This window comes from Triticum aestivum, chromosome 2A (assembly GCF_018294505.1).
Source record: "Triticum aestivum cultivar Chinese Spring chromosome 2A, IWGSC CS RefSeq v2.1, whole genome shotgun sequence".
NCBI classification, from domain to species: Eukaryota; Viridiplantae; Streptophyta; class Magnoliopsida; order Poales; family Poaceae; genus Triticum; species Triticum aestivum.
Genome location: NC_057797.1, coordinates 173507775 through 173519254, shown reverse-complemented (window position 1 = coordinate 173519254; position 11480 = coordinate 173507775). Strand labels below are relative to the sequence as shown.

The window sequence follows — 11480 nt, the reverse complement described above, 5'->3', positions numbered from 1 at the left end:
GGGTGGCCCAGCGCGCTGGACATCCACCAGACTTAAGTGCTCGTTTTCCCCCACCTTTATTTAATTTTTTTATTTATGTTTCAAAATATTTTAAACGTATATATTATAAAAATCACTTTAAATTAAATTTCGAATAGATGTTAATGATGCATTTTTAAAATCTTACACATGTATAGAAATTTTGTATATGAAAAATGTGCAACGTGTATGAAAGAAATAGACATCAAAATATATATCTTAAAAAATGCTAAACCTGTATAAAACTATGTTTCTGATGTATAAAAAATATGTAAATGGCGTACGGAAAAATTATACACCAACATATGTTTTAAAATGTTAGTCATATATTTCAAGAATGTTGGATGTGTATAAAAATGTTCCTGGTGTATGGGAAAAATGTATGGTATGTATGGATTCTTTTTAAAAATTAGAACCAATGTTTGAAAAAAAAAAGGTTTAGGATGTACCTGGAAAATGTTAAACGTGTATAAGGATTTTTTTTCTGATGTATACAAAAATTGTACAATTTGTATGCAAAAATAGACATCAAAACGTATATATGAAAATTGTTAATCATGTACTTAAAAAATGTTGAACGTGTATAAGTAAAATGTTTCCAATGTATATGGAAAATGTCCATTTTTTATGAAAAAAGTAGACATCAAAACGTATATCTGGAAAAGGTTAATGATGCATTTGAAAAATGTTTAATGAGTATACAAAAAAAATTCTTATGGTATTCAAAAAATATATACTATGTATGAAAAAATGGACCTTAAAAAATATTTTTAAATGTCAATCATATATTTAAAAAGATAAGCATATATAATAACAAATATTTATAATCTGTATGAAAAATAAAGGAGACATTAAAACATATATTTGAAAAAAAAATTAATCTGGTATTTAAAAATTGCTAAACATGTATAAGAAATGTATCTAGTGTATACAAAAAACTGTAGACTTACATTAAGAAACCTGAAGAAAACGAAAATGAAGAAAAGGAAAAAGCTAGAAAGCGAAGGAAGAAACATAGAAAACAAAAGAAAAATTAATAAGAAAAACTGAAAAGGAAACAAATAAAACGAAAATAAAAACAAAAACAACAAAAAACAGAAGAAAACCCGGAAAACTATTGCAAAACAGCCCCAAACCATGCTACGGTACTGGGCCGGCGAGGGGAGCATACATCTCACAACAAGCCAGATATAGCTCCCACCGTAATTGTTATGTATCGCCCATACTGATATATAATAGGGCTCGCCCACAGTCGCTACAGTACCAGACCGGTCCATTTTTGCTTGTTCGCGCGTTTGTCCCGTTGCGCACTGTCGCGGGCACATTTGCTTCGCCGGTCGTGTTTTTTTTTGTTCAGTTTTATATGTTTATTTTATGGTTTTTATTTGTATCCTCCGGTTTTCTTTTATTTCCCTTTTTTTCTATGGGTTTCTTTGTTTTCTTTCATCGGTTTTCACCTATTTTCTCTGGTTTTATTTTTTATTCCATTTTCCTTTTTTAACACATTTCTACATTTTTCATACACATTGTACATTTTTCCTATGCGTTAGGAACATTTTTTAAACATGTTTAACATATTTTAAATACATGATTAACATTTTTATAATATATCTTTTGATGTCTAATTTTTTTTCATACACGTTGTATATTTTATTTTACATATAATATTTTTTATAAATGTTTCGTAATTTTTAAATACATTTTTACAAAAAAGTGCTTCGAACATTTTTTTAATGCATTTTGGAATTTTTTTAATGATAAAAACATGTTTTATTGAAAAAAATCTCAAGTTTTATACACGGCCCATAAGAAATTCCATACCAATTCGGCCAGCCGTCAAGCACGCGCTATTATTAGCCCACGAGAGCTCACAAACCTCTTCGGCCATTTCCCTCCTTCGCCTCCTTCTTCCTCTCCTTATCCACAATTTCCATACCAATCCACTCGGCCTTCCCCTCGCTACCACTCCGCCTGCTGCCGCGCCATGGCGCTCCACGCCGTCTCCCCTGCGGCGGCGGCCTCCCCGCCCTGCGCCCTCTCCTCTGCCCGTCTGCCCCAGCGCCCAGGTTGCTCCTCCTTCCTCCGCGCTTTCCCGCTTCGTTGAAACCCGCGAGTATCACCCGTATTCTGCTTTTATCATTCACGATACGGGTTGCGGCGTAGTAAGCACTGTAGCGCTAAGACGAACCCCAGGTCAGGAATGCGGTGGCATGCAAATGCCGGTGCTTTTATCGCTTCTCCGTTCACGGCACAACCTTTGCAGTTAGGTTGCTGTTTGCATCGAGCCAACATATAGAGAAACTAAGACTGAATCGGATTTGGAATGGCAAGCTCTATACTCCACTGTGCACTTGGATATGTAATTGAGAGTCATTTCAGCCTGCATTTCACGATACTTGTGGAAAATATGTACTACTAGTATTACTTTACTTGTGGTTTTGAGCTAATGTCTTCCCCAGGCTGTTGAAATACTAGTACGTATTTCTTTGCACTTAAATGGTTAGATATCAGGAAACCATTGACAGCTGTTATCCTTCACAATTCAGGGTCATTCAGAAGTGACCGAAGCCATTTATAAATCGATGTATCTCATGAAATTCATCACTGGATGTTTGCTGTTTGTCGTGGAAAACTGGTGAGATGGATGTAGTAGCTAATGTGGCTCCAAGTAACTAGTTTCTACTCCCTCGGAATTAGTTGACACTCAAACGGATGTATCTAGACGTATTTCAATGCTAGATGCATCTGTTTGAGCATCAACTAATTCCGGACTGAGGAAGTAGATAAGAGTAGACTGCCGTATTCACATAATTTCATCAGCAAGGAATAATGTGACAAGGCATCATCAGTCATCAGAGCATATTGCATTCAACATGTTGTGGTTCTTTCTCAGTACTGTTTCTACCTTATTGTAATTCCTACTAGTTTACCAAGCAACCAGAGTACATATTCCTACTAGAACTCAATGTTGGGCAAGGTCTCATCAGAGAATACTGTATTTCACAGGTTGTGGTTGTCTCTCAAACCGTTCATCCCTGTTAAGTTCGTCCACAAACTTCATGAAATTTCATTCTGGAGCAGTGGGTTTCTTTGGTGTGCCTTTGGTTCTTCAACACTCGGACAAGAGGCGAGTAGTTTTGCATTTAAATAATTCTTGTACTTGATGAGCTTCAAGTTAGTCTTCGTTAACTTGTGATTATCATGTATCAGAGCAGTTTTGAGGCATGCCACTAATGAAGAAATTGAGGAAGAAAAGATGATCGTTGAAGAACAAGCTGTAAATAACAATGCAACTCTGTATTAGAAGTGTTAATATTTGCCTTGTAAAGTCTTTTAGCATGTTGCTAACTAGCTGGCACTATGTATTGTCAGAAAGAAAAGATGGAGAAGGCCATTGAAACAGTTCAATCGAACTTCAATACCGTCAGGACTGGGCGGGCAAACCCGTCTATGCTCGACAGGATTGAGGTTTGATGATTTTTCCTTTTTTTTATATTCTGAAAGTAACAATTGCATGATAGCACCTGTCATTCCGTGTAATGTCCTTTCTGTATCTGTATAACAATTTAATTGGCTTACTCCATAACTAGGCTACGTGTGAACCAGTAGTTATTTCAGTAGGCTAATAGTTACCATTAAATTCTGAACTGATATCAGTGGAACAATGTGTGGTCAATACAATTCATTGATATTGTTTGGAAACAATTGAATTAGCGTATGCAATTATGGCTAAAGCACAAAGAGGTTACTGTGCAATGGTGAAGCTGCTCATATGGCGAATAATTCCTTGCAGGTTGAGTACTATGGAACTCCTGTAAACTTGAAGACTATTGCACAGATAAATACCCCAGATGCGACTTCTCTTCTTATCCAACCATATGACAAGTCTTGGTAAGCTATTTATCGTCCCCAGTTTAGGCATAGCTTGGTATTGCTTTGTACGTCCCGTGTTGTTGACATATATATACTGTGCAGCCTCAAGCTCATTGAGAAAGCTATAGTTGCTGCAAATATTGGGGTAACACCAAGCAATGATGGAGAAGTGATACGAGTCACTGTCCCACCATTGACATCTGACCGCAGAAAGGTTTGTGCATTACATTTCCAACCTCTTGTGCTTAAATTAGTAGTATTGTGCATTTAAATTCTGGCTCGTTTGGTCACACTTTTAGTTTGCATGATTGTGCCTATTTCTTCTTCCTTGTGTTAAAATTCAATTGGAAAATATGACAACAACAAATCCTAATATGCACACCATTTCTCGAATCATAATAGTAAGGAGACTTTAATAATTCATATCTGAGACCTAGACACACCAGCTAAGAGAAAAGATAACTCTTGTACTAAAATATGTTTCTGAAACTTATGTGATTCCCAAGTGACACCTTCACTGATTGTTAGCACCATAAAATACAACATTCTTTAACTCAAAGAAGATCAGAAATTGATTTGAACATGATGCGTAAAAAGGGCATGTTTTTTCTAGTGAACATTTTAGATGGATTATCTGGTAAGTGTTGCGTGCTGCTTAAGTGTAGTTGTTCAAGCATAGGAATTTTCTATAGCTTGATAACATGTCCAATCTATAGGTTTTGCACAGATAATAAAATTATTATACCTTTTTTCCCAATTAATCTTCTCTTTTTTCATGGGGCAGGAAATGACAAAAACCGTAGCCAAGTTATCTGAAGAAGGCAAGGTACAACCTCACCTTGGCACACATTATACATTCTTTTCAGCAGAATATTTATAATTATATTTATACCGGGGCTTAATTTTCTGTACAACGTTTTCATGCATTTTGTTTATGATTGGCCACCCTACTTGCACTATTTCAACAGTTTGAAGTATATCTGAAGCCTTTATGCATTTGCGGATAAGTTATTTTATCTCACCTTTACAAATTACTTCTGTTGTAATCGTGATGTACATTAGATAAAATTTAACAACAACCACGTATGAACTGTTGACGTTTCATGAAAGTTGTTAAATCACATGCTCTTTACTGTGTCTGTTACACATAAATTGGTGTATAGAAATGTTTTTTTCCGAACTTGGTAAAAGTCATGTCGATCTCTGTTCTTTTCTGCTGTTGTTCTAACATCTGTAGATGCTCATGCTTTAGTATATACAAGATGTTGAGTTGCACGATAATTTTCATGAAATATTGTGATTTCCTTCTCCTTAGTGGATCCTAATAAGAATGGGTGATAATTATGACTTTTTTTTCAGGTTGCTATCAGAAACATAAGACGAGATGCAATCAAAGCCTACGATAAGCTAGAGAAGGTTTGCTCTTCTCAGCTGGTACTAGTTCGGACTATTCTACCTTTGCCCTCAGATTAACAGCTCGCGCTTGTATACATAGGAAAAGAAACTTTCTGAAGATAATGTGAAGGATTTATCAGCCGATCTACAAGTGAGGATACACACTTCCATGCCCCCCTGTAGTTAGTATAACGATGCATTGGGGACTAAGACTAACTTCTTGTGCAAATTCTACAGAAAATCACAGACGAGTACATGAAAAAGGTTGAAGCCATCCAAAAGCAGAAGGAACAGGTACTTTAGTCCATAAGATGGTCCTGCTTATCTCTTCAATGCTACTCCTGTCTTAAGATAATTGGTTAATTTGACGCAACTAGTAAAAAATGGCTTCGCTTGATGCCAAAGGAGTTACTGTATTATTCATCATCGCTCGAGAACCATGGAAAAATAAACAAAAACTTATCGATTTCCCTTTTCAGGAGCTGAGCAAGGTTTAGATCCTGACCCGACTGAACAAAAACTGGTGAGTCGCATTTCGTCCTGTGAAGTACCTTGGCTATGTTAAAGAAACTGATTTATCAGCAACCAACACATTTGCTGGGTTATCACAGAACCGTGCTCCTAAAACGGCAGTCGTTTCATCAAATTAGCAGCTAACACGTGAATTTCTGCAGGCTACATGTTTTCTGAAGCCCTCCTCGTCATCGGATGGTTGCCACTGCGCTGGGATGCACTCATTGGGTTGTTGGAGTCTTGCTAAAACTGATGGATGCGAGTTCAGACAGTGCCGCTGCGTCCATCGTTTCCCTTTTGTAATTAGGCCTTCCCCGTCTTGCTGCCCGACTGCCATTGTCAATATTTCCATGAATTAAATTCTGTGATGTGCACTCTAAAAGTTCTTTTCACGTTTCGTTTGCTAATTATACACCCGGGGCCGGGCTCCACTACAATCGGGTGCCACAAATTGGGCAAGTTCTTTCCATGTTTCAGAGATTGAAACGAGGCTTTACTGTAACTTTTGACACGATATGCCGGCCACCGGCTGTAGCCAGTGTATCATGGGGTCCCGCGTGAAAATATCCACGCATCAGCGACGATGACTTGCAGGGCGACACGTCCCTTGTCGACAACGACCAGGCTGCGATAATTACGGACGCTGGTGCCGGCCCCACGGAAGGACGGGCCGGACTCGTGTGGCAGTGGTAGGGCCGGCCACCAATCGGCGGGTGGTCCCGGCGTACAGTACGTCCCATTCCTGTGCTCTCCACTAGGATCGAGTGATGGTAACTCCGGTAGGCAAAGTATTCATTGCCGGCATGGACCGGTAAGCATTTTGAATGCTGTGCTAGTGCTCGAGTAGGAGTGCTACTTCATGTGTCCGTCAGATATCACCTCAACGATAGGAGAAGCGGCAATTAGCAAATTATTACCACCATGCAGTTCGTTTTGTTCTCATGGCTGTTTTCCTTTTTGCAAGGCTAGGAAAATGATCCCCTTCAAAAAATGGAAAATGGCCATTCGATTAGACGGTGCTAATGTGTTGGAGTACTACTAGCATCGCTTCGGACAAGAAAAGGCGGAGGAGTGCGTGCGTGCGTTGGGCGCAGTCTAGGAAACACGTCAAATTCTCAGAGGCTTCAAGACTGAAGCGGCGGAAAAGGATGCTCGAAAGTGGAACCGATCACCCAGGAGGAAATGCGCAGCAAGCAACCGACGAAGACAACATATATATAGGTCAAACTTTGAGGGGACAAGAAGGAGAACCCGGCGAAAGTTGGAAAGAGGCAGATCAGATCGACCGAACCGTTCAACCGAGGCAGACGGAGAATCAAAAACAAAACCAACAAGAACGCACCGGCCAGGGCGGAAATGGAAGGTAGCAAGTCGATGGCCGCTCCCCGCCGTCGTCATCTCGCTTCCGTCGCCGTTCTCCCGGGCAGCGGCAGCGCAGATCTCCACGGCACCCGACGGCGGTGACGATGGCGTAGGAGAGGAGAAAGAAAGCCGCCCTCGTCGCCGTGGTATTCCTCTGCTCTCCTCGTCTTTTCAGAGAGCGCGGCGCCCTCTGCCTTTGTACTGTCCCTTGGGTTGACTATACCATGCCGACTGCACATAACGTCAGCCACTGTAATCTGTGGAGGGTAGTACTAGTACTGGTGGACATGGGGAGGGGTGAAAAGGCTGGTGGGTCCCATGCTTCCGTGGCCCCAGCATCTGCTGTCTATTCATGCGGGCCCACCCCTGAAATATTTACTCGCCGAGTAGTGCAACGACAACCGGCCGATAGTGGGACCCGCGGCTTATCAAGACGTGGGACCCCCCTGGGGGAGCATATAGTAGCAGAACTATACGGACACGGCAGCGGGTCGGCGTGGCCCCACGCGTACGTGGACCCAGGTGGGCGCGGAAAGCAGATTGGACCGCGGTGCGGAGGGGCCCGCGGCTATCCCTGTCGCGATGAGATCTCGGGGCTCTCGACGTCGAGAGGCGAGCTGATCTGGACCGTGCACTCGTTCCGGCACCATCGCCGGCCACCGGAGACCGGACGATGTGGATTGGTCGATCGCGGAGAGGATATGGTAGCTGGGTACTCGTGTGTTCTGATTTTTGGTCAACAAAATAGTTTTCTTTTCTTTTACGCGGTCAATAAGATATTTTTCAACCCCCACCTCAAAAAACTCCAACTCCACAGATAAAAAACAAGATACATTTCAGATTGGCTAGAGATATTTTAAGATATCCGCTGGCATCCAAGCATGGAATGTGCAATGGATATAGAATAGAGAGTAAAGAATTCAAGTGCTCGGATTGCTCCATATAGTGATCTAAACTAATTTATATTTCTTTACAGAGGAACTACTTTAGAATTAACACACTATTATACATGTATTTTATTTGTCGGGTATTGAAAGATTTCACAATTGATGTATCTTGTTAGAAAAAAATAGTTTTTTTTTGTTTTAGTGATAAGAACTATATTTTAGATTAACATATGATAACTCTCTGTTTAGTGAAATAAATTGTCATGTTAGATATTATTTTCTTAGAGCAATCCGAGCACTCAGTTCGCTATCCTGGACTGCTCTAAGATAGCGAACGGAGCATTGGAAATGCCCTTTGTTCTTGGGTCACCAGATATGGGAAAAACAATAATTAAAAAAAATAGAAGTTTTTTGGAATAAACTCGACTTTTTTCTGCACAAGTACATAAATTTTTGTGATAAAAACTATCGTTGACTTTAGGGCAAAAAGTAAAATTTATTGCTATATAGAAGTCACTATTCACACTTTTTGGCCTATTTTTTTGTTTCTTTACTTGAAGTCAACGTTTTCTTTCTTTTGTGATTTTTTTTGTTGTGAGTAAAATGGAAGGCCAAGTTTATTTCAAAAATATTTTTAGAATTTTTTTACTTTTTATTGAATTCCATTTTTTTCACATAGGATGTATATACACCCAGGAACCAAATGTTCTTATCCACTCGTCGTTTCGATAGCTATGTTCGTTATGGTAGAATCAACCCGCCAAGGTTCAAGTCTCATATTTGGCACTGGTGCTCGCTTTTTTTGGAATTACCTTATTTTTTTAGCGATGCTTGTGTAGTACAAGGAGACATCCCCGTTTGACTACAGGGCATGTTTGGTGACTTCGTCAATCTCAAAATATTGTGTCAACTTAGTATCTCGGCGGTGCTGATAGGGATAGGGTGTGCGTCCGTCCGTTCAGAGGGGTGAGTGTATGTGCGTATATGTGAGCATCATGTATGTGTGTATATGTGAGCATCCAGCGAACAGACGGTCGTGCTCCGCCTCGCTGACGTGGAGCCGCCATCGCTTGCGGCGGATGGCACGGGAAGTTTTCACGGATTCGTACAACGCTCGTTGCTCATTTAGTATGCCCAGATTCTCCGTGACCATAGCCACGATGGCCCCCTTGTTCGCCTACTCGCTGACGATCTCGCCCTCCGAGCTGGTGCTGCTCGAGGAGTTGCAGGTTGTACCGCTGCTCCTCTTGCAACATCCGAAACACGGAGACCGGCGTCATCGTGTACTCCTCCTGCGGCACATCCGCCATGACATTTTGAAGTGTGCTTGCCCTATGGTGAACCCGGCGACTAGTGTGGGTGCCTGTTCCTAATCGGACGCCTCATCCATCGTCCGGTCCTCGTCATCCAAGCTCTCCTCCAGCGAGCTTGGAGGTAGTCCTGCCTCTATGCGTTGCACGCGTCGGGCTTGCGAGTCGTGCAAAAGGTCCACGATCTCATGTCGGCGCCACGTGGAGAACCTCTTCCTGAAGGAAATATGCCCTAGAGGCAATAATAAAGTTATTATTCATTTCCTTATATCATGATAAATGTTTATTATTCATGCTAGAATTGTATTAACCGGAAACATAATACATGTGTGAATACATGGACAAACAGAGTGTCACTAGTATGCTTCTACTTGACTAGCTCGTTGATCAAAGATGGTTATGTTTCCTAACCATAGACATGAGTTGTCATTTGATTAACGGGATCACATCATTAGGAGAATGATGTGATTGACTTGACCCATTCCGTTAACATGGCACTTGATCGTTTAGTTTGTTGCTATTGCTTTCTTCATGACTTATACATGTTCCTATGACTATGAGATTATGCAACTCCCGTTTACCGAAGGAACACTTTGTGTGCTATCAAACGTCACAACGTAACTGGGTCATTATAAAGGTGCTCTACAGGTGTCTCCGAAGGTACTTGTTGGGTTGACGTATTTCGAGATTAGGATTTCTCACTCCGATTGTCGGAGAGGTATCTCTGGGCCCTCTCGGTAATGCACATCACTTAAAGCCTTGCAAGCATTGCAGCTAATGAGTTAGTTGCAGACTGATGTATTACAGAACGAGTAAAGAGACTTGCCGGTAACGAGATTGAACTAGGTATTAAGATACCGACGATCGAATCTCGGGCAAGTAACATACCGATGACAAAGGGAACAATGTATGTTGTTATGCGGTCTGACCGATAAAGATCTTCGTAGAATATGTAGGAGCCAATATGAGCATCCAAGTTCCGATATTGGTTATTGACCAGAGACGTGTCTCGGTCATGTCTACATTGTTCTCGAACCCGTAGGGTCCGCACGCTTAACGTTACGACGACAGTTTCATTATGAGTTTATATGTTTTGATGTACCGAAGGTTGTTCGGAGTCCCGGATGTGATCACGAACATGACGAGGAGTCTCGAAATGGTCGAGACATAAATATTGATATATTGGAAGCCTATGTTTGGACATCAGAAGTGTTCCGGGTGAAATCGACATTTTACCGGAGTACCGGGAGGTTACCGGAACCCCCCGGTAACCTAATGGGCCTTAATGGGCCTAGTGGAGGAAGTAGAGAGGAGGCCAAGGGGCAGCCACGCGCCCCTCCCCCCAAGTCCGAATTGGACAAGGAGGGGGGCGGCGCCCCCCCTTTCCTTTCCCCTCTTTCTCTCCTTCCCCCCAAGTCCTAGTTCAACATGGAAAAGGGGGGAGTCCTACTCCCGGTGGGAGTAGGACTCCTCCTGGCGCGCCCCTTGCCTGGCCGCACCTCCTCCCCCTTGCTCCTTTATATACAGGGGCAGGGGGGCACCCCAGAGACACAATAATTGATCATTGAATTCTTAGCCATGTGCGGTTCCCCCCTCCACCATAATCCTCGATAATATTGTAGCGGTGCTTAGGCGAAGCCCTGCGACGGTAGAACATCAAGATCGTCACCACTCCGTCATGCTAGCGGAACTCTTCGCCGACATTCTGCTGGATCGGAGTTCGGGGATCGTCATCGAGCTGAACATGTGCTAGAACTCGGAGGTGCCGTAGTTTCGGTGCTTGATCGATCGGGCCGTGAAGACGTACGACTACATCAACCGCGTTGTGCTAACGCTTCCATTTTTGGTCTATGAGGGTACGTAGACAACACTCTCCTCTCTCGTTGCTATGCATCACCATGATCTTGCGTGTGCGTAGGAAATTTTTTGAAATTACTACGTTCCCCAACGGTGGCATCCGAGCCTACGTTTTATGCGTTGATGTTATGCACGAGTAGAACACAAGTGAGTTGTGGGCGATATAAGTCATATTGCTTACCAGCATGTCACACTTTGGTTCAGCGGTATTGTTGGATGAAGCGGCCCGGACCGACATTACGCGTACGCTTACGCGAGACTGGTT

The 11480-nt window shown here is 42.0% G+C and overlaps 1 protein-coding gene across 1 annotated transcript; it reads left to right on the top strand.

The window, feature by feature from the left end:
• Positions 1-1846: 1846 nt before the first annotated feature.
• Positions 1847-6209, top strand: LOC123188195 (ribosome-recycling factor, chloroplastic). The gene is made up of 12 exons (XM_044600233.1): positions 1847-2084; positions 3025-3145; positions 3229-3295; positions 3391-3486; positions 3812-3909; positions 3994-4105; positions 4676-4717; positions 5251-5307; positions 5387-5437; positions 5524-5580; positions 5766-5809; positions 5961-6209. Exons 1-11 carry the CDS (start codon positions 2003-2005, stop codon positions 5781-5783), a joined length of 801 nt encoding a protein of 266 aa, XP_044456168.1. The 5' UTR covers positions 1847-2002; the 3' UTR covers positions 5784-5809; positions 5961-6209.
• Positions 6210-11480: the final 5271 nt, after the last annotated feature.